The sequence below is a fragment of the Pseudophryne corroboree genome, chromosome 9 (assembly GCF_028390025.1).
Source record: "Pseudophryne corroboree isolate aPseCor3 chromosome 9, aPseCor3.hap2, whole genome shotgun sequence".
Classification (NCBI taxonomy): Eukaryota; Metazoa; Chordata; class Amphibia; order Anura; family Myobatrachidae; genus Pseudophryne; species Pseudophryne corroboree.
In genome coordinates, this window is record NC_086452.1 from 395319374 (window position 1) to 395343807 (window position 24434).

A 24434-nucleotide genomic window follows, 5' to 3' on the forward strand; every position below is an offset into this window, starting at 1 on the left:
AGGTTTGCTTCTCTCCCCTCGTAGCAGAGAGTCTGTTGCCAGCAGAAGCTCTCTGAAAATAAAAAAAACCTAACAAAATACTTTCTTTTCTAGAAAGCTCAGGAGAGCCCACTAGGAGCACCCAGCTCGGCCGGGCACAGATTCTAACAGAGGTCTGGAGGAGGGGCATAGAGGGAGGAGCCAGTGCACACCAGATAGTACTAAATCTTTCTTTAGAGTGCCCAGTCTCCTGCGGAGCCCGCTTACCCATGGTCCTTACGGAGTCCCCAGCATCCACTAGGACGTTAGAGAAAAGTATTACGTTGCGACTAGCGCCGCTGGCTCTGGCGGCGAGAGCGGGAAGTGACGCGTTGTGCTGTGGAACGCACGGCATCACTTCCTGTTTGCTCGTTGCCGGCGCTGGCGAAAGTAGTAAATGGATGTGTAATAATATGCACCTGGGAACATTTTGTGTCAATTGAAAGAGGTTTATATATGCCCTCTGCTTTGTTGGCCACTAAACGCTTCTGAGGAAGAACCTAGGAAGGTTCGAAATGCATTAAGCAGCTGTGGCCATCTTTTATATTTACCGAAATTGGAGCCTTCCATGGGACCTTTGAGCATCCGGAACTCTGTGGGACCTATGAGAGACTGACCTCTTTGATGAGTATATGTGACTCCACTAATCAGTGCTTTGTTATAAGCTTATTCATGTTTTATGTTTGTGAGTGCAATTTTGTGCAGAATAAATTAGCTACCTTGTCTACAGGTGTTTGCACTATTGCATTTTCTTTATTTTTCAGGTTTTCAAATTTTGTTTTATGAAAGAAATATGGAAATCAACTTTTGTCTCCAACTGTGGACCAGTGTTTTGTGATATGCCTTCAAAAAAATCTACGTTTGTGAGTGCAAAATTTTGACCATTAAAGAACATCTACTATTTTGGTGTTTTTGCACTATTGCTTTTTCTCTCTTGTAGTTCAATATTCAAGGGATTGAATTCTCTTATGGTTCATTTCAAGTTCATGATCAACATTCCCTGTATTCATTTAACAGTTTAAGCGCAATTGTACATTTAATTTATTTTTTATTACAATAGAGTGTGCACCTGCATTTTCTTTCTCTCTGTGTGTAACTACAAGTCTCAGCATGATAGCACCTCTCATTATGTTTAAATTTAGGGTGTTCAGTCCAAGGTGACCCCAAATATTCCGTAATAACCCAGTAGTGTTTTTAATACTGTGTTTAAAAATCAAGTTCACTGGTTTGTACATGCCCTCCTGCCACTTTTAGTAAGTACCTTTCTATGCTTTTCTGGTTTGTTCAGCTTAACATTTATGCCATTGAGGCAGAGTTATTTTAACTTCCATTGGACATGATGGAAACAGCTCTGTTTAGACAATGGTGTCCTATGAGTAGAGCAGTGCGGACTCGTATGCTATCCAAGGGGAAGTACGACTAATGCGTTAGTGAAAACACTTCAGTAAGCAATAGAAATAAAGCAATGTATTTATACAAGTTACAGGTTTGTACAAAGCAGAACACATACAAAACAGCGAACAATGAAATGAAGAGGCTGAGCAAATATTCTGCATATAACAAGCTTGGTGAACAATATTCTATTTTTATTCATTACAAATGTCTATAGTTTTTAGCAAACTTACCTTGCTGTTTTTTCCGGCACATAACAGTGAACAGTGTGGCGAAAGCAGATATAATAACCAAAGGAACGGTGATGGCAATAGCACGAATTGGTCCTGCCCAAGGAGAATGCACTGCCAGAGGGGGAGAGACTGGGTTACACAACTGACACAAACTGTTACAGTCTAATTCAAGGGTAAGCAATCCCGACTAAATCAGAAAATCTTTTGGAAATTGGCCACTGCATGCTGCCATATTTCTGTGAAAACCTATCCCAAAACCAAAGGACTGGTAGTGAAAGGCAGTATAAGTGGAAATTCATATTGCATCAGACTTTTTAACACCCCTGTGATTTAATAATCACACAGAGACACACGATTCCATCATATCATACAAATTTCATCACAGATCAAAAAGGCAGCTACTGGCCAGCAGAGGCTGATATCGTACGATTGATGAAAATCGGTTAAAGTACCTCAGCTCATAATTATGTTTCTCATAAATGGTTTTAAAGAGACATTTTATTTTCTAAGTTTAGTTAAGCAATCATTACATAGTTACAAGCACCCCATCATTATAAAGGTATAATCCGTGCTGTTTCCAGATACTTGCCTGGTTTCAGGGAGTAGTGCATGGAGCGGCGCGTTATGTTAGTGTCATCAAGAAGCTGTAGAGAGAAATAACAGAGGAGGGGATATTTATTTGGAGGTGTAGTTGTATTGTTCCATGTAGATACTGACTGGGGAGGCCAGCACTGTGAGTTTTCAATCTCATTATACATTTTCATATCTACTGGAGGTTTGTCATTCTGGCTATATATAACCTATAAACCTGACAGTAACTAATGTGTATTACCTCATATTTTACATGAATTTTATCAGGAAAGTTAATATTTCACTATTTACTCTGTACTAATCAGTTTCCTCCACTTGTCATATATGCACTCTACAGGTGGCGGCCATTTTGGGACCTGAACACACATTTACAGGAATGCAGCCTAAACATTTACTAGGAACTAGAGACATCATTGCAGTATTTCCAATAGTGATCTTGTAAATCTCGGTTAAAAATGCGGCTGTACGACCATGATAGGCCTGTGCCTGCCATCAGCATATGATCTTACTAAAAGGTTTGAAGTGATTTTGGGGGACATCAGAATGTCAGATCCCTGTCATTGAAATTGCACAAAGAAGCCTAATTTGGCCACACATGTATATGGCCACATCAGACTAAGGCGGAGATGCACTAAGCAGTAATAAAACTGGAGAAGTGAGTCAGTGGAGAAGTTACCCATGGCAACCAATCCTCTGCTCTGTATACGTTTATATTATTCAAATTATAAATGTTACGTCAATGCTGATTGGTTGCCATGGGTAACTTCTCCATTGGCTCACTTCTCCACTTTTATCACTTCTTAGTACATCTCCCCCTTAGTCTGATGTGGCCATATACATGTGTGGCCAAATTAGGCTTCTTTGTGCAATTTCAATGACAGGGATCTGACATTCTGATGAACTTAGCTCATGTAAACATTGTGAATTATCCAGTATTAGCAACAGCGGGAATCCTCCACCCCTTTTAAGATGTAAAATGGCCGCCTACTCTATAGCCAAAAGTATGTGGTGTGAAAAAAAATTGTATAAGGGAATAAAGGACCAGTAAGTCTAAAAACACAAAACAAAAAAACACACAGTATATAACAAATCTATAATTGAAAAACCATGTATACAAGTTCCCATCTCCTATATATTAGGCCAAATCTGTGACTCTGTGCCTGGCCGTAACGCTGGGTGGAGTCACAGGGCTGGGCGGAGTCACCAGCTTCTGACCAGTGGCAGCACACCACTACCTACACGTTGGTGGACAGCCACACAATCCGGCCACCATCATCAGAGGGAAGCACCACTGGACGGAGGCCCCACCCTGCACGGTACCACACACCCCACCCTTGGTTTCCCCGCAACACATAGCCACCCACACCCCTAATGACACCCGCACCAAAGCCTCCTTCCCCAACACCTGCCCACTAGCTCCCACTGACACCCGCACCGAAGCCTCCTTCCCCAACACCTGGTCACTTGCTCCCACTGACACCCGCACCCCCACAGCCTGCTTGTGCAACACCCCGTCCACACCTGCCACCTCCAGCCGCAGACATCAATCGTTGCACGGAAGTTGCCCGCACCCCGCACCGCCACAGCCTGCCTCCGCTAACCCCCCTCCCCTGCTGCCACCTCCAGCCGCCCATATCACACGCTGCACGCGAGCCGCCCGCACCGCCGCAGCCTGACTCCGCAACACCTCCTCCCCTGCTCTCAAATGTAGTGTGTGTGTCAGCTGGCATGCTGCGAAGGAGCTACAGGCACACGCTGCTCTGCAACAGAGCCGCACATTGCTCTACATGCCGCCCACCATCCCCATGACTACACGCCGCACTTGCCTCCCTTCCAGCCTCCGCTGTCTGCTGCCCCCAAACCCCTCTACTGCATGTGGCTGGGGAGTGCTGGTGATCGGTGCGGGGAGGGGGGGTGCTAATGATCGGCGGGGGGGAGCGCGCTGGTAATAGGCCACGGGGTGTGGTGATCGGTGCTGGTGATCGGTGTGTGTGTGTGTGGGGAGTGCTGGTAATCGGGCGCGGGGAGGAATGCTGGTGATCGGTGTGGGGAGGGGTGTGCTGGTGATCGGCAGGGGGGGGGGGGGGGGGAGTGCTGGTGATCGGGGGGGGGGGGGGCGTCGGCCGAGGGCTTAATCCGGCCATGTATACACCCACGCCATGGACCCCTCACTTATGCAACGTGTTACAGAGTAATTTCCTTATAATACTGCCTTCTGTGACCTGAGTCTAATTAACATCTCCACACTGTAGCCTTGGCCTACAGTGTAGTTAGCATTTGAATAACCAAGCTCACATGGCTTCGTCACTGATACAGCTAGCCCACATGCTGTGAAAGACACACCTACAGGTATGATATACTGTACCCACTTGAAATCAGAGCTCTCTTTCTCCTGACTCCCACACTGATGCACACAGCTAAAAAGACTCTCTCAGAAGCATGGACCTTGATACACCTGGGAAGCTTGGGAGTTATTCCCCTGGAAAAGCTAAGTATATCTCATAGATAAGTAACATAGAATAGTTAATTATGTGTTTGTGGTAAAGTAGTTGTGAAACGATTGGCATAGAATAGTTAATTTGGAAATACATTTGACTTTAAGGTTAATGGTACTTGTGCAGTTATGTGTTGGTGATAATACTCTATGAAATCTGTAATGAATTGGAACAGTAGACAATCTGTAGCATAGCATTCCTGGTATACATTTGTGGATGGTGATTTATAACAGATTGTAGTGGTTTTGTATGGTGCATCTTGCTGAAATATAGCATGTGCTTGTAGCAATGGCAGGATGATACTTGTGGTTACCTGGTGATCTGGTTTTGTGATGGCTCATAGGGACAGCATTAGATATGTGGTGCTGGTCCTGGAAGGCTGGAATTAGTTGGTTTTAGGCCTGAAAAGTTAGCATAATGTGGTACAGACCGGGATTGGCATATAATTACAGGCTACATTATATAGCATAGTCAGCGTACCATATGCTCTGGTTATTGAGATACTGTGTTGGCTTGGAATTGTGAAATGTAATTAGATGGCTTGGAATTGTAATATCAGCACACATGCATTATATTGAAGCTTAGACATTTTGGAATATAGTGGAGTCTTATGGCTTCTGCTATGTGACTATGGTGTAGCAAAGAATGCCATGTGTTTGGACTCGCAAATCTAAAATGGCTGCTGGCATTCCCGTTTGAACCATATGTTACAGACTTTGGAATCATGGGAGTTTTCCTAAAATGGAGTCTAGCTTCTGTCCCATGCGGTCTGTAGACAATGCAGCCACATGCTGCCCCTCCCCCACCCACACACAAACACACACATACATAAACCAAAACCAATTCCCTAAGGTATTTATTTAAGATCCAATATATATCAATAAATCTAGGATTTAGCCGAGTGCTTTGATAAATATCTCCCCAGTAATAAATCCACACATACAGTACAGTACATACATCCCTCACACTTCTTTCATCCTATTTGTTTTCTTATATAGTTTAAATCTGTGAAACTATTATATGGTGACTTGCATTGTATTTGACCAATACTGTTTAATGATAAAAGTGAATTCTATGAGTAGCAATTGTTTGTTGAAATACATTCTTATGATTTACATTCTATATGACTGGCGTGCATTCTTATATGAACAGAATATTCCTAATGATTTAAAGATATATATGTCTAGATGCAACCTCTGCGGGTTTGCTTATAAAAGGTAAAATTATACATTTGCTTCAAAGATATGAAATATAGTAATATAATACAAGCAATAGAATCAGACAGAGAAAAGGAGGGGAATAGAAAAGGAAACAAGTATACCCTTAGATATGACCCCTTATCACAACGTCATCACCACCTAACACCAGGGGGAGGGGGGGGAATGCAGACCAACACATGCCGTTTGCACAACGCCGCAACACCCACCCATTCCTGCTCACACAACACTCCCACTGCACGCACCATGCTCCGCTCCGGACACAGCTGCCAGCTCACACACACACTGCGGCCCTGTGGAAACGAGAGGCTCCTGTCCCGGCGACACACACCCACCCACACCCGACTGACACCCACACCCCACCCCACGGAACCCTCCTTCATCCAAACCCCCTCACCAGCTACCAAATCCAGCCACTGAGGGGACATGCTAGCCGGGAGCTGCCGTCCGCACGACGGACCAGCACACACCATGTTAACACTACCCATTGCTGCACATGCGACGCCGCATCACACTGCAAGGACCCCGCACCTCACTCTACCTCCGTTAGGTGTATCGCCACAACTGCCCCAGCCCTGCGGAAGACATGTATGTTCCAAGCCAGCACCCAACACCCAAACCGCGGGACAAGGGACACCAGCGCACATTCCAGATTCTATACACGTAATGCAGCCAGACACTCACAGACATGCTATAAAACACAACCCTTGCACACCCACAACTCCCAACACACAACAAACCCCGCCACTACAATTCAACCACAACACCTCACAAACACATCCATCAACCACCCAAGCCACATACCTAACACCCACCTTCTAAAAAATACACCACCCCCTGCACCTCAACACAACCTTCCACATCCGCCTAGCCTACATCCCACCCCCCCCCTCACAGGCACACACCCCAATACCCTACACCCCCCCCCCCCCCCCCTTGTAGACATCCCTCAGCCATTGCACCTTTGCCCACCCTCCCCCTAACTCCTACACCTCCACCAAGTGGAACACCTCCTCTCCCCTCCCCCAACCCTCACCCCTAGCCCAAAGTATACAGTGACCGGACCACATCCACCGTCCAGCCTCACTCTGGTCACTCACCAACCACAGCATCTTCGGGGCAGCCAGCCAAATCCATGTATCCCTTTCCACAACACACTCCACCAACCACAGTCCCTTCACCCCCTCCACAATCCAGCACAAAACCACCCATAACACATACAACATCTGCCCCTACCCGTAAACCACATACACCTCAAACCCCCCCCCACCTCCAACAAAAAAAAGAACACTATGAGACTACTATTCTACACCTTGACATTTCTCTGGGGGTTACGGGGGGGCGTAGCCCCTTATGACGGTGTGAAGAGCGCCCGTAGGGCGCGATGAATCACCTAGTACTATGATAGTAGTTGATATGTTTGGTACAGTATTTATTTTATAGTATTAAATATAGTATTTAATTAGTATATATACTATAGCATTTAATTAATAGTCAGGTCCAAGCTACTCCTCTTTGTTATCAGGTGTTATAGACAGTGAGGATTGCTGTAGAGTCCTTTACCAGTCTTAAAGATAGGAAGTCTGCTGTACATAAGGTAAACCTGTTTTCAGAGCCTCATAAAAATTGTACACGTTTCTAAATGTTATAATTAGCTTCTTTACATAAGGCAACTTGTATTTTAGGTGTAAATAACATATCTACCAGCAAAACCCCAGTTTTACAGTGCATTTTATAATCTCAACTTAAAAAAATAGAGCACAAAATAAAAATATCAAAACATGTAAATCAGACGTTTTACCTCAATGACATAGTCCCCGGGAGAGACGTTCTGGAGAAGACAGTTTGTGTAGTCGGAATTCTGAACCTATAAAAAAATCATTGATGTTTGTGTCACTGATATGTCATTAACTCCGTCTGTACAAGTTAAAGTTACTCAAAAGTAATTTTTGTGCAAGCAGCACCATTACTATAAACACACTACATAGTATGGAGGCTGCAAACTCTAAGTATGGTTTATTTCTCATCCTTCCATATTCCTTTAATGAAGGATTCAGCTAAAAATGAATACATAGGAAGATAAAGGGACAGCACAGTACACGTCTGTAATTGGTGGCAATATCTGCATATCACGATAAAGCTTCTACCTTTATTACAGCAGCACTTGGCACAGGATAGTCAGAGAGAGAGGGGGGAGACGTAACACTTAAGGCTGCATTACATGCATTATAAGCAATAATCAAGGTGCGCACCACCTTAAATCTGTAGGGAAGAGCACTTGGTACTTTCATTTGGCTAATTATGCCAAAGTAACTGCAACGCTCCTCACTCTGACCCGCCTCATCGGCTGACACAAGAGGTTCATGTGCTGCTGACGCAGGTTGGAAGACGTCCTAGCCATGCCTTAGAACTGTGCAAATAGCGTCAAGATCCAACACACACAAGACAGTGATGATAACTCCGGCAGTGAAAGACCTTGGCCGAGAGCCCAGAACCCTGCTTCGCTTCAAGCAACTTCCTCTCTGTCCGGTTAACTGTCTCAAGGCAGAGAAGGTGGTATCCCTGCTCCAGAATGAGCCCGCCAGGTTATCCCTTCCAGCCACAAAGGGTGGAAAAGGAACACAAATCACAAAGAAAGAGGAAACATTTGGAAGAGGACATTGCATTGTAATAAAATACATGAAAACGAAATGTACCTGTCTGCAGATCTTCTGTTTAAATGAGGCGTCGTGTTTCATTCGATAGTTCACGTAATATGCATTAAAGCCAAAGTTGTATGGTGCATGGTCAAAGGACACCTGCATGTTAACGCCTTGCTGTGTGACATTAATGCTCTTTGGTTTCCAGTCTAGAGGGAAAGAGATAAGGGTCAGGTAAAAGCAGTATTAGATTAGCAGTCCGGGTCAATAGCAGCATCGGTGGTATGCAGAGTACGTACATGGTTTGCAGGTTAGGTTGTCCGGCTGCAGCAATGTCTCGCACGCTGCAAATAGAGAGATAAAGTCAGTATAAGAGGGAACAATCACCCTTCTTGTCAGAACAGTGATTGGCTACATGGACAATATTTAACAACATTTTCTAACTCATTGTTTCCTATACATTCTGATAAAGATCAAAACAACACAGTCGCTTTGTAGTGCGGCAATCCCCCTCAATCACAAAATGGGGGAAACTAATAAGGTTAGAGTTTATAAAAAAAGCTACATTTATGGTGATTTTGCTGCCAGATTTAAAGCAGCAATTTGATTGAAGACAAAACCAACCTAGTTTTATCTCTCAAAATATGGCTACTTAAAATCCAATTGTACAATCTGGCGGGATGTATTTATGTGACCGACCGTCAGGAGACCAACGGTCATATAACCTCGCCCTACATTCCTGCTCTCTCACAATCCCGACGGTCGGCTTGCCGACCAACAGGGACTATTCCCACTCAAGGGTGTCCAAGACACCCATAGAGTGGGAATAGAACTCGTGGAGACCGCAGCGATTTAAATCAGGCCATAGTTCTAATAACATGAGTTTAATGAAATGCGTAATCCAGATGTTTCAGGGAATTATTGGGGACAAATAATAATGTCTATAGTTTCTCTCTTCCAATAGGACTCCCAGTAATTGACATATTTTGCAGAGAGTGAGGCAGCCATTCTACTAACTTAATCAGTCTCTCCCCATTGGAGCTTACAGGGTACAAAACCCAAGATCCTATCCTTTTTAGGAATCAATGCTAACCACTGTGCCATTATAAAGTAGAGAATGCATCAAGTTTATTTAGAATCTAGTTTTTTCCCTTTTGGTGACTGCTCCCATGAGAATAATGGCATGAATTCTAGTAATAATGTATTTGTTTTCTAAATAGAAACCTCTTAAGATTTAATAGCAAAGAATGAAAGTCATCAGAGTAAAGGTGCATACACACGGAGAGATTTTGACTATGAGAGATTTTGACAGAGCGATTTCCCTTGAACTGGCAGTAGGCGATTTTGACTAACTTTACCAGAGATTTTGACTAACTTTACCAGCGATTTTGGCTATGGGCGATTTTGGCTAACTCATTCAAGCAAGGGGATGCTTTTTCTTTCCCAGCGACCTAGCCAAAATTGACTTGCCTGCACAGTCTATTTTTAGCAGCGATAGCGACCTGGCGGGGACGCGCATCGCTATCGCTGGCTGTGTACACACAGAGCGATATGCACTAACTTTCTGAGCGATTTTGACTATATAGTCAAAATCGCTCAGTAATATCTCTCCGTGTGTATGCACCTTAACTCTGGCCTGTAACTCAGTATTTAAATCCATGTTTTTAATAGATTGCAAACATATTGGGCCTGCATATTAATCAGGTTAGACATGTGACACTTCAGGGCTTTGGAGAGTGGAGCTGTACCTCACACATGTGAATTACATTTTTACTGCTAGCTGCTAAATTACCAATATGGCACAGATCATAAATGTGCTTTAAACTGTTCCCCCAGTGGTGGCAAGTACAGAATATATAGCCTATCAATTAACTACAGTAGTAACACCCCTGAGACCAGAGCTGGCCCTAACCAATATGATGCCCTAGGCAACATTTTGTCTGGTACCCCCTAGAACCACCGCTAGTTCAGCCTCTGTACCAGCACCATCACCCCTCACCCATAGCAGTCCTCATTTTGGTGTTTCCATCCCCTATATATTAAAAAGGAACAGTGCGCACATTCGGCACATATCCCAAAAAGGGGCGTGTTCTTGCTGGAAATGGCCACACAATAGTACCCCCAATTCAAATTACGCCACACAGTAGTGCAACTTTTTTCACATTTTATCATGCGATAGTGTCCCTTATTCACGTTACATCACAGTAGTACCACTTTACCTTATATACGTTACTCCTTACAGTAGTGCCCCTTATTCACATTACATCACACTGAATTGCTCCTTATTCACTTTACACCACACTGCTCTTTATTCACATTAAACCACTCAATAGTGCCCTTTCTATACATTACACCACACAGTGGAGAGCCTTATACACATAATGCCACACATTAGTAATGCATTTATACACATAATACCACACAGTAATGCCCCTTACACATGACTCACATTATTAATGTCCTTATAAACATAATGCGCCTAACATATTATGCGAACCTTTATTAATGCCCTTATACCAGGGGTGGGAAATTATTTCAGCTGGGGGGCCGCTTAACACTTCCAGCGAATATTCGAGGGCCACACACAAAATACAGGTTGAGTATCCCATATCCAAATATTCCGAAATACGGAATATTCCGAAATACGGACTTTTTTGAGTGAGAGTGAGATAGTGAAACCTTTGTTTTTTGATGACTCAATGTACACAAACTTTGTTCAATACACAAAGTTATTAAAAAATATTGTATTAAATGACCTTCAGGCTGTGTGTATAAGGTGTATATGAAACATAAATGAATTGTGTGAATGTAGACATACTTTGTTTAATGCAAAAAGTTAAAAAAAATTTGGCTAAAATGACCTTCAGGTTGTGTGTATAAGGTGTATATGAAACATAAATGCATTCTGTGCTTAGACTTAGGTCCCACCACCATGATATCTCATTATGGTATGCAATTATTCCAAAATACAGAAAAATCCGATATCCAAAATACCTCTAGTCCCAAGCATTTTGGATAAGGGATACTCCACCTGTACTCAAAAAGAGTCCCCTTTTTACACATTACGGCAGACAGCGTGTCCTTTTTTTTTACACATTACGGCAGATAGCGTCCCCCTTTTTACACATTACGGAAGACAGCATCCCCTTTTTACACATTACAGCAGACAGCGCCCCCGTTTTTACACATTACGGCAGACATCGTCCCCCTTTTTACACATTACGGCAGACATCGTCCCCCTTTTTACACATTACGGCAGACATCGTCCCACTTTTTTACATATTATTGCAGACAGTCCCTTCCCCCCTCCCCTAAACCCATATTGCAGATTTTAACTCAGCGGCCTCCCCACCCCTAAACCTATATGGCAGCTGAAGCGCTGATCCAGGGGCTGGCTGGACAGGGGGTTTACCTGTTTGTCACAGTGGCAGACGATCCCCACTGTCCGATGATCCGCGCTGCTGCTGCCGCCTGGAGTCGCTGCTGATGTGGCCTCTCCTGCTCGCTGGCCACCGCTTCTTCTCCTCACTCAGCCGCCGCTCCTGCTCACTGCAGTGCCCGCCCCCCGTGCCGCCCAGCGCGCGCATGGTAACAAAGGAAATCTCGGTCAGCTGACCCTGTGACGTGCCCGGGATTTCCTCAGCGGCGCCGCGTCTGAGAGCAGTGCAATGACAAGTGGCCTGTCGGGCCGCTTGTCATTGCACTCTGGTGGGGCACAGCAGGCCAGGCACGATCGGTCCGCGGGCCGCATCCGGCCCGCGGGCCGCATGTTGCCCACCCCTACCTTATACACATAATGCACCTTACACATTTGCCGCACATTACTAATGCATGTATACACGACACACATAATGTCCCTTACACATATGCCGAATACTACTGCAAAACCAACCCACCCGCATACAGCACTCAAATGGCCACTAACACTGTGACCTCTGCCTCTGCTTGGATACAGATGTGTCCTCTTACATCTTGCCTCAATACACCATGCAGCAGGAGATGCCTCTTTTTTTATGAAAATGCATCTTATTTGCATTACTATGTGGCTAGGATGCACAAGCTGTATCTGCATATGAAATGCTACGTTACAGTGATTTCCAAGAATACATTGTAATGCAGCATTTCAAATGCAGATACCGCCGCAGTCACACACAGAATATATGCATGCCGTATATCATTTTAAATCAGCAGAAGCTGCTTGTGCCCCTAGGCATACCAAATGCCCTAGGCATTTGCCTAGTTTGCCTATGCCTAGGGCCAGCTCTGCATGAGAATTTCTACCCAATGTTCCTTATTGAATAGCCAAGGTAAATTCTGGTTTAAGCCACAAATTATCTGCGTCAGCTGAACGCACTGAGGTTTCAATCTGGGTCTGGTGTGGAACCAGCTGCCCCTAATAATGTTGTTTCAGAGAGGATGTCAAATGGCGATTCTAAAAAAACATTACAGCTAAAACAAAAAATCTGCGAGGCAAGAAATTCTGCACTGTGGCCACCCTATGTGGCTACCTTATGGTGCCAAAACAAAATTACTGTGAGAACATTTTTTACAGTGGCAAATTAGGACTTATATGACACTAAATTCAGAAATGGTACATATAAAATATGTGCTATAGACACAGCAATCAGTAACATCGGGGTCAAAGATCAATAAAAAGGGTCTATTTACTAAGCCTCAGGTGCAGGTAAAGTGGCCGGAGATAAAGTACCAGTCAATCACCTCATAACTGCTGTGTCATGGGCTGGGTTTGAAAAATGACAGTTAGGAGGCGATTGGCTGGTACTTTATCTCCATACACTTTATCTCCACCTGAGGCTTAGTAAATAGACACCAAAGTCTTGTGATATTCAGTTTGAAGTGGAACAGAGTCTCCTGTACAATGGTGCTGGGTTCCTGTTGTATACAGTACTCTCCAGGAAGCATTTACAATACAGAATCCCCCTAGAGATCTGGATTCTGATTGCTTATAATCCCACAAACAGACAAGATAACTACCACTGCAGATTGCAGCCCCCGTCAATGGTTGCTAATTAATCCTATGTATCAAAGTTTGTCCCCTTTGATTTTTGCCATCCTCAGATGTCGTAAACTGCTTTATGGCGGCATATTCCCAGAATGCATATTCACAGCCGCCAGGTGGCTCCCGAATCTGCCACTGTGCTTTATTGTGCCAATGATGTAACTCCCAGGAGCAGCAGATTTTCCTACCGCTGTCCCTGCATGTCGCACTTAGTACATAGTGGTGGTATTTGCATTTACAATAAAAGTATCTGTTGTGATACCTTTAATTATAGCACGGACCCTGAGACAGTAGATCTGGACATTGAGGGAGTAGGAATGGAGCATCCATCGACAACCTCTGCAGACCTGTGTACCAATGTCTTCTGAGCCAAGCCGGAGCTATTAGTATCACGGCACCCCTTCCATGTTTTGTCTTTCGCATTACCCTGGGTAACAGGGCGATTGGTGGAAACACATAGGCCAGACGAAAGTCCCATCTCACTGACAGGGCATTCACAAAGATCGCTTTGGGATCCTTTGTTCTTGACCCGTATGTGATGGGACACCATTAGATCTATCTCCGGTAACACCCACTTGTCTACCAGAATTTGGAAGACCTCGAGGTGTAAAGCCCATTCGGTTGCATGAATGATGTGTCCACTGAGAAAATTTGCTTCCCAGTTTAGTACTCCCGAAATGAACACCGCAGACAAGGCTGGATGATGAAGTTCTGCCCACTTTAACGTGTGACTTACCTCCTTCATTGTGTTTTGGCTGTGAGTTCCTCCCTGATGGTTGAGCTACGCTACTGCCATTGCATTGTCCAAGCGGATTTGGACTAGTTTCCCCAGAAGGATGTCCTTTGCCTGAATAAGTGCCATATGTATGGCCCGAAGTTCCAATATAATTATTGGCAGGCAACTCTCTTCCTTGGTCCACTGCCCCTGGAAGCAACTCCTCCCTGACACCGCTCTCCAGCCCTGAAGGCTGGAATCTGTTGACAGAATTTCCCAATATGATACCCAAAAGGATCTCCCTTTGTCTAAATAGGATGTTTGCAGCCACCAGGCTAATGACCTCCTAACTTCCAGAGAAAGGTCCACAGTCTGCGTTTTTATTGTCTGATGAAAACCATTCCATTTGGAAAGGATCAGATGTTGCAGAGGCCTCCAGTGGAACTGAGCATAATCCACCATGTCTAATGTCGACACCATCAACGCTATCACACACATTGCTGCGTGAATGGATACCCTTATGGCTGCTAAAAATCATTCGCCCATTGACCATGGTCCGGCTCCTGCCGCACCAAAGAAAAAACTAAATTGCCTTAGCCAGGATGCGGGGATATAGGGACGGGCCTGTTGCATTCTGGGAGGCCGAAAGCTTTGATCATTTGATGCCAATCCGCTGTCGCTACCTCATATCCCAATGTTATCCTATGGATAACCTGTGGACCCTGTAGGAGAAAACAAGGAGATGCCAAGGAGTGGATTATCAGACAATAAATAAAGTGTCTGCAGGTAAAGGAGCCCATATATCAGGCCTCTACCGAGGCAATTTACTGCTCTGCCAATGCCTAAGTTGGGTGTTTGGCAAAATCCAACATGTTGGACAATCTCGATTCGTCAGTTCCAACCTACAAATGACTGGAATTGTAGAATCTGAGATTTTTAACATGCTTGATTTTGACAATTCCCACCAAGATATTACCAATCATCAGAGTCCGCTGATTGGCAAATTGGGTCGTCAATTGGATGGGTGAATCGCCCCCTTAGATGAATGGCCCGTATTATTTTGATGACAAAACCTTTACTGAGATTTACCGTGGTTGCGAAATTCTAAAACAAAATGTTGTTATGGTGATAAGATCAGAGCAGGGGAAACTGCCAACCTTTTCTCTTCTTTCTGTGGAAGGGATGAGCCATTGGGTTGGAATGCAGCCGTGGAGAGGAGTTCTGGCAATCCCTGCTCTAGCCTCATGGCTCCAGTCATTCTGAGACTTACCCAGTTGGGCCTGCTGTTTCCAACGTTCCATTACTGGAACAGTTTAACATAAACATGCACGATTCAATTTACAACCATTTACACTGGCTGCAAATGGGAAGCATCACACAGTGTGAAGGAATGCAACCTGTGGCTCTCTGTAGCTGTTATAGAACTGTAAATGCTAAACAGGCACAGCATAAAAACAAGACTAATACCAGTCCACATATGCTGCACCCTAACATAAAGGCGGCCCTGGGGGTAAGTTTACTGAAGCTCCTACAAAGACAAAGTGGAGATGTTGTGCATAGCAACCAATCAGATTCTAGCTATCATATCTCTATTGCATTCTAGCAAATGATATTCAAAATCTAATTGGTTGCTATGGGAAACACCACCACTTGTCTGCTTTAAAAGCTTTAGTAAATCTACCCAACAAGTCTTAATTAAGAGGACTACAAATCAAGGGTTTTCATCCCCCTCCACCTTTTAAAAGATAATGTCATGGTATAAAGTCCCTTGGAAGAGAAAACCACATTTTTGTGGAGATGAATCTCTGACACAAGTTGGACGGAACCACTAACACATTACGGTGGTCATTCCGAGTTGTTCGCTCGCTGCTATTTTTAGCAGAATTGCTAATAGGCTAAAATCCGGCAGTTCTGCGCATGCGCATTTTACTCACGGGCGAACAAAGCTTTTCAATCGCTATGCTGATCGTAGTGTGATTGACAGGAAGTGGGTGTTTCTGGGCGGAAACTGGCTGTTTTCAGGGAGTGTGCTAAAAAACGCAGGCGTGCCAGGTAAAAACGCAGGAGTGGCTGGAGAAACGGAGGAGTGGCTGGCCGGATGCTGGGCGTGTTTGTGACGTCAAACCAGGAACTAAACGGACTGAGGTGATCGCAATCTAGGAGTAGGTCTGGAGCTACTCAGAAACTGCAAGGAAATACTTAATAGCAGAATTGCTAATCTTTCGTTAGCAATTCTGCTATGCTAAGATACACTCCCAGAGGGCGGCGGCTTTGCGTTTGCATTTCTGCTAAAAGTAGCTAGCGAGTGAACAACTCGGAATGAGGGCCTACATGCGTAGAGCTACAGTAAATGTATATATTTTCCTGCATGCAGAGTTGTAGAAATCTCAGCAGGCTAACTAATTCTTGCTCTTTGTTTGATACACGTCATTAGGCAACGCACACCTGCACCAGCCCTTCTCCTCTGTGCATGGAAACGTGAAGATGTCTGCGCAAGGCTGCGTAGCCCGCAATTCCGCCAACATGCCCACAGTACACATCACCCATGTAAGGACGGCACTTCTCAAGCTCTGTTACGCCGCTTCTGTCACAAGTGAAGATGGAACGGACATGTATACGGTTCTGACTCGCCTGTATTTCCCTGCGCTCGGTTTCAAGCATTTACAGTACAAAAACAAATACGACGCCCTGCAAATGACCGTGTGTTCAATTCTGCATAGACCACTGCTTGGTTTAGATGATTAATGCCCAAAATATTTCTTAGAATCGGTGTGGTATGAAAAATCAAAATTCAGAATGTCGGCACCAATATGACAATAGGTCTGAAATGCCAAAATTCACAAATGTCCACATGATAACACAAGAATGTCGATATACTGAGTTTTTTTAGGCTTATTATACTCTAACCCAAAAAACAAGATTTTACTTACCGGTAAATCTATTTCTCGTAGTCCGTAGTGGATGCTGGGGACTCCGTAAGGACCATGGGGAATAGACGGGCTCCGCAGGAGACATGGGCACTTTAAGAAAGAATTTAGATTCTGGTGTGCTCTGGCTCCTCCCTCTATGTCCCTCCTCCAGACCTCAGTTAGAGAAACTGTGCCCGGAAGAGCTGACAGTACAAGGAAAGGATTTTGGAAATCCAGGGCAAGACTCATACCAGCCACACCCTATAACTTGTGATAAACTTACCCAGTCAACAGTATGAACAACAACAGAGCATCAGTTCAACCCTGATGCAACAATAACATAGCCCTTATTGCAGCAATAACTATATACAAGTATTGCAGAAGAAGTCCGCACTTGGGACGGGCGCCCAGCATCCACTACGGACTACGAGAAATTGATTTACCGGTAAGTAAAATCTTATTTTCTCTAACGTCCTAGCGGATGCTGGGGACTCCGTAAGGACCATGGGGATTATACCAAAGCTCCCAAACGGGCGTGAGAGTGCGGATGACTCTGCAGCACCGAATGAGCAAACACAAGGTCCTCCTCAGCCAGGGTATCAAACTTGCAGAACTTTGCAAAAGTGTTTGAACCTGACCAAGTAGCCGCTCGACACAGCTGTAATGCCGAGACCCCTCGGGCAGCCGCCCAAGAAGAGCCCACCTTCCTAGTGGAATGGGCCTTAACTGATTTTGGCAGCGGCAATCCAGCCACAGAATGAGCCTGCTGAATCGTATTACAGATCCAGTGAGCAATAGTTTGCTTTGAAGCAGGAGCACCAAGCTTGTTGGAAGCATACAGGATAAACAAAGATTCTGTTATCCTGACCCTAGCCGTTCTGGCTACATAAACCTTCAAAGCCCTGACCACATCAAGTAACTCGGAATCCTCCAAGTCAGTAGTAGCCACAGGCACCACAATAGGTTGGTTTATATGAAAGGATGAAACCACTTTTGGCAGAAATTGAGGACGGGTCCGCAACTCTGCTCTATCCGCATGGAAAACCAGATAGGGGCTTTTATGTGACAAAGCCGCTAATTCTGACACACGCCTAGCTGAAGCCAATGCTAGTAGCATGACCACCTTCCACGTGAGATATTTCAATTCCACCGTTTTGAGTGGTTCAAACCAGTGGGATTTCAGGAAGCTCAACACCACGTTAAGATCCCAAGGTGCCACCGGGGGCACAAAAGGGGGCTGAATACGCAGCACTCCCTTAACAAACGTCTGAACTTCAGGTAGAGAAGCCAGCTCTTTTTGAAAGAAAATGGATAGGGCCGAAATCTGGACCTTAATGGAACCCAATTTTAGGCCCAAAGTCACTCCTAACTGTAGGAAGTGAAGGAAACGGCCCAGCTGGAATTCCTCCGTAGGGGCATTCCTGGCCGCACACCAAGCAACATATTTTCGCCATATACGGTGATAATGTTGAGTTGTCACGTCCTTCCTAGCCTTTATCAGCGTAGGAATGACCTCATCTGGAATGCCTTTTTCCGCTACGATCCGGCGTACAACCGCCATGCCGTCAAACGCAGCCGCGGTAAGTCTTGGAACAGACTGGGCCCTTGTTGCAACAAGTCCTGTCTTAGAGGAAGAGGCCACGGGTCCTCTGAGCATTTCTTGCAGATCTGGATACCAAGTCCTTCTTGGCCAATCCTGAACAATGAGTATTGTTCTCACTCCTCTTTTTCTTATGGGTATGAGAGGAAGAGGAGAAAATACATAGACCGACTGGAACACCCACGGTGTCACCAGTGCGTTCATAGCTATCGCCTAAGGGTCTCATGACCTGGCGCAATACCTCTGTAGCTTTTTGTTGAGGCGGGATACCATCATGTCCACCTGTGGCAGTTCCCACCGACTTGCAATCTGCGTGAAGACTTCTTGATGAAGTCCCCACTCTCCCGGGTGGAGGTCGTGCCTGCTGAGGAAGTCTGCTTCCCAGTTGTCCACTCCCGGGATGAACACTGCTGACAGTGCGCTTACGTGATTCTCCGCCCAGCGAAGAATTCTGGTGGCTTCTGACTGAATCAGAACCGGTTGGTCGCGAAGCAGGGTCTCCGCTTGACGTAGGGCGTTGTATACGGCCCTTAGTTCCAGGATGTTGATGTGAAGGCGGAAATTTCTTCCCTGTGTGACTGCTCCCCACCCTCGGAGGCTTGCATCCGTGGTCACCAGGACCCAGTCCTGAATGCCGAATCTGCGGCCCTCGAGAAGGTGAGCACTCTGCAGCCACCACAGGAGAGACACCCTGGCCCTGGGGGATAGGGTGATTAACCAATGCATCTGAAGATGTGATCCGGACCACTTGTCCAGTAAGTCCCATTGAAAGGTCCTCGCATGGAACCTGCCGAAGGGAATGGCCTCGTATGATGCCACCATCCTTCCCAGGACTCGAGTGCAGTAATGCACTGACACCTGTTTTGGTTTTAATAGGTTCCTGACCAGTGTCATGAGCTCCTGAGCTCTCTCTATCGGGAGATAAACCCTTTTCTGGTCTGTGTCCAGAATCATGCCTAGGAAAGGCAGATGAGCCGTAGGAACCAACTGCAACTTTGGAATATTTAGAATCCAGCCGTGTTGCCGTTACACTTCCAGAGAAAGTGATACGCTGTTCAGCAACTGCTCTTTTGATCTCGCTTTTATGAGGAGATCGTCCAAGTACGGGATAATTGTGACACCTTGCTTCCGCAGGAGCACCATCATTTCCGCCATTACATTGGTGAAGATTCTCGGGGCTGTGGAGAGACCAAACGGTAACGTCTGAAATTGGTAATGACAATCCTGTACCGCAAATCTGAGGTACGCCTGATGAGGTGGATAAATGGGGACATGAAGGTATGCATCCTTTATGTCCAGAGACACCATAAAATCTCCCCCTTTCAGGCTTGCGATGACCGCTCTTAGCGATTCCATCTTGAACTTGAACCTTTTCAGGTATATGTTCAGGGATTTTAAATTCAATATGGGTCTGACCGAACCGTCCGGTTTTGGGACTACAACATGGTCGAATAATAACCCCCTCCTTGTTGAAGGAGGGGAACCTTGACCACCACCTGTTGAAGATACAATTTGTGAATTGCAGTTAACACTATTTCCCTCTCGTGGGGGGAAGCCGGCAGGGCCGTCGGTCCAGCTTGTATCCCTGAGACACAATATCTATTGCCCAGGGATCCAACAGGGAGTCAACCCACTTGTGGCTGAAATTACGAAGACGTGCCCCCACCGGGCCTAGCTCCGCCTGTGGAGCCCCAGCGACATGCGGTGGATTTTGTAGAGGCCGGGGAGGACTTCTGTTCCTGGGAACTAGCTGTGTTGTGCAGCTTCTTTCCTCTGCCCCTGTCTCTGGCAAGAAAGGACGCACCTCGGACTTTCTTGTTTCTTTGTGATCGAAAGGCTGCATTTGATAATGTCGTGCTTTCCTAGGCTGTGCAGGAATATAAGGCAAAAGATCAGAATTACCAGCTATAGCTGTGGAGACCAGGTCAGAGATCCCTTCTCCACACAATCCTCAGCCTTCCATATGCCTCTTAAGTCGGCATCACCTGTCCATTGCATATTCTACAGGACCCGTCAAGCAGAAATCGACATAGCGTTGACTCTAGAACCCAGTAGACTAATGTCTCTTTGGGCATGTTTTATATATATATATAATATATATATATCTTAAGACAGCATCTTTAATATATATATCTATATATATATACATATATATATATATATATATATATATATATATATATATACATACTAGGGTCTCAATCTCTGCTGATAAGGTACCTGTCCACGCTGCTACAGCTCTATAAACCCATGCCGACACAATCGCCGGTCTGAGTAGTGTACCAGAATGTGCACGCTATCTGCAGGATCCCTGAGAATAGCTGTTAAGTCAGGGCTACCTTTTGGGCAAACGTGACACCCTAGGGGAAGATTCCCATCGTATCCTGGCCCTAGTAGGGGAAGGATACTCCCAGAGAATACTTTGTGGGAAACTGCAGTCTCTTGTCTGGAGATTCCCGCTCTTTTTCATCATGAGAGGAGGAAAATTTACCTCCGCTTTCTTCCCCTTAAACATGTGTACCCTTGTGTCAGGGACAGATGAGCCATCAGTGATATGCAAAACATCTTTTATTACAATAATCATATATTGAATACTTTCCTGCCATTTTGGCTGTAACTTTGCATTATCGTAGTCGACACTGGAGTCAGACTCCGTGTCGATATCAGTGTCTATTATTTTGGATAGTGAGCATTGAGAGACTCTGAAGGTCTCTGCGACATAGGGACAGACATGGGTAGATTCCCTGTCTGTTCTCTAATCTTTTTTGCAATAAATTCACCTTAGCACTTAATTACACATATCCAAACAGGTGTCGGGGTTGTCGACGGAGACACCCCTCACACACACATTTGCTCCCTCTCCTCCTTAGGGGAGCTTTTTACCTCAGACATGTCGACACACACACGTACCGACACACCATCTGAAGACAATTCCCCCACAAGGCCCTTTGGAGAGACAGAGAGAGAGTATGCCAGCACACACCCCAGCGCTATTAACCCAGTATAACACAGTAACTTAATGTTAACCCAGTAGCTGCTGTTTATATTGATTTTTGTGCCTAATTATGTGCCACCCCTCTCTTTTTACCCTCTTCTACCGTGTATCTGCAGGGGAGAGGCTGGGGAGCTTCCTCTCAGCGGTGCTGTGGAGAAAAAAACATGGCGCTGGTGAGTGCTGAGGAAGAAGCCCCGCCCCCTCGACGGCGGGCTTCTGTCCCGCTTAAATATACATTTTCTTGGCGGGGGCTCATACATATATACAGTTCCCAACTGTATATATGTGTACTTTTGCCAAAAGAGGTCCATATGCTGCTCAAGGCGCCGTGCCCTGCACCCTTACAGTGACCGGAGTATGTGAGGTGTGTTTGCAGCAATGGCGCACAGCTGCAGTGCTGTGCGTTACCTCATGTGAAGAACGGAGTCTTCTGCCGCCGATTTCGAAGTCTTCTTGCTTCTCATACTCACCCGGCTTCTGTCTTCCGGCTCTGCGAGGGGGACGGCGGCGCGGCTCTGGGATCGGACGACGAGGGTGAGATCCTGTGTACAATCCCTCTGGAGCTAATGGTGTCCAGTAGCCTAAGAAGCAGGACCTAGCTTCAGAGAGTAGGGCTGCTTCTCTCCCCTCAGTCCCACGATGCAGGGAGTCTGTTGCCAGCAGAGCTCCCTGAAAACAAAAAACCTAACAAAATACTTTCTTACAGCAAGCTCAGGAGAGCTCACTGAACAGCACCCAGCTCGTCCGGGCACAGATTCAAACTGAGGTCTGGAGGAGGGACATAGAGGGAGGAGCCAGAGCACACCAGAATCTAAATTCTTTCTTAAAGTGCCCATGTCTCCTGCGGAGCCCGTCTATTCCCCATGGTCCTTACGGAGTCCCCAGCATCCACTAGGACATGAGAGAAATGCTGTGTAAACATTTTGGTGTCGGCATATAAAATGTTGCCATTCTGAACATGTCGATATTTTGAACATTTTGAAATTAACAGATATCAACATTTTATATGTGAACCCACTGTCCATGTCGGCATTCCGACTGGATCCCATCTGGATAGCCTCCAATTTACAGGCTTGAAGAGCTGTACTACAAGTACAGTTAAATCATATACAATAACACTGTATAGGGCTGTGCCTGAGCCAACAGCATCCCTTGTAGGGATTACAAAAAGACCGTTGACAAGTGCCACTAAAGCCATGACAGCACTTACTGCGCGTCCTGAAGAAAAACGGATGGTAGTTGCTCTCATTCTTGATGGAGGGAAATGGGACAATTTTCACAAAATAATCGGTTTCAAATTTCAGGTTCATAAACGGCTGGGTCTCCATAACCTGCAGAGGAGGACACGTCAGTACAGGTGACAGATGAGCCCAGCTGTACCACAAGAAACACAAACGTAGCGGGCAATAAATTAATTAAAATCAACTTTTTGCTTCCTGCTAATTTATATATACACTGAACTTTCCATAGTGTTTCATGAGAAAATATATAGGATTAACACAGCAAGTGTTTTATTCTATGCAACTCTTCTTTAAGAGTTGGTTGGCTTGTGGTTTATAAGCTGCAGGTGTCGCTGACATTGCCGCAGCTCATCAAGTTCCCAAACCAGAATTGTTTTGCTCAGTGTAAAATATGAACTGTGTTCATCTACGGTAAGTCTGACATCACCATACACATAACAGACACAAGGAGACAGCTTGGATTTGGAAAAACACGTACAACTTTTTTAAAACTGGAATTCAGCTGCTTGGGGTCCTTGAGCACCATCTGCTGACACATCCGCCCCTCGGATTTCAGCTCCTCCAGAATAATGCGAAAACCTTTCAGATACTCGATGCCTGGAAAAAACAGAACACATCTTTTGTCTTGTAAAAGTAAATGCTGAAGGTTCTTCCCTTTCTTCTAGGAAGACGTGTCATAGGGTTGTGGAGTAAGTCACGATTAACGACCATACACAGAGCAGTATGCCAGCAGTACGACTGTTTAGTATCCTTAAGCTAGAAGATGACAAAGCTTGGCAGAGGTTTCAGCATTTCATCACTCTCGATTCTCTGCTGCATCAGTGGGTTGTGCCCCTCACATAATGAACAATGACAGTAGGAGACAGTGCTATAATGGGCCGGTCTGTGCTGTACACAGGAATGGGCTCCCCAGGTATAGATTGCGCAGTGTGTTTTGGAGAAAACTCAACAATTCAGGTTTGGCACTTCCCTTCTGACAGAAGAAAAGGGCTGTTTGTTTTACTAGGCAGACCTTGAAAGGTATACCCGACTGTCTGCTATCTGGTGGCATACAGCTGTAGTGTTAGCCTACAACTTACTAACAGACCCGTATTTATCATAAACACTTGTGTGAGAAACTGGCAAGAAGCTGGGCTAGGCCAGGGGTTGGAAAACCTGTAGCACTGAAGCTGCTGTGGAACTAAACATGCCAGCATGCCCTGCCATGCTATTAGTATGTCCTAAGAGAAAATCTGTGATAGGGCATGCTGGTATGTGTAGTGACACAGCAGCTGGAGTGCAACAGGTTGCCTACCCTTGGGCATAGAGCAGGATAATACCACTTTCCATTTGTGAGCTATAATCTGGAAAAGGAATCATGCGTGCCTTC

The 24434-nt window shown here is 45.3% G+C and overlaps 1 protein-coding gene across 1 annotated transcript in view; it reads right to left on the bottom strand.

The window, feature by feature from the left end:
• IL17RD (interleukin 17 receptor D) overlaps positions 1-24434 on the bottom strand; it is a 166071-nt gene that overhangs the window by 20708 nt on the left and 120929 nt on the right. The window contains exons 4-10 of the mRNA XM_063940851.1: positions 23544-23662; positions 23035-23155; positions 8885-8929; positions 8643-8794; positions 7748-7813; positions 2233-2287; positions 1644-1754 (exon numbers count right to left, since the gene is read on the bottom strand). Of these exons, the coding sequence (XP_063796921.1) occupies positions 1644-1754; positions 2233-2287; positions 7748-7813; positions 8643-8794; positions 8885-8929; positions 23035-23155; positions 23544-23662 (669 nt within the window). The remainder of the gene's footprint in view (positions 1-1643; positions 1755-2232; positions 2288-7747; positions 7814-8642; positions 8795-8884; positions 8930-23034; positions 23156-23543; positions 23663-24434) is intronic.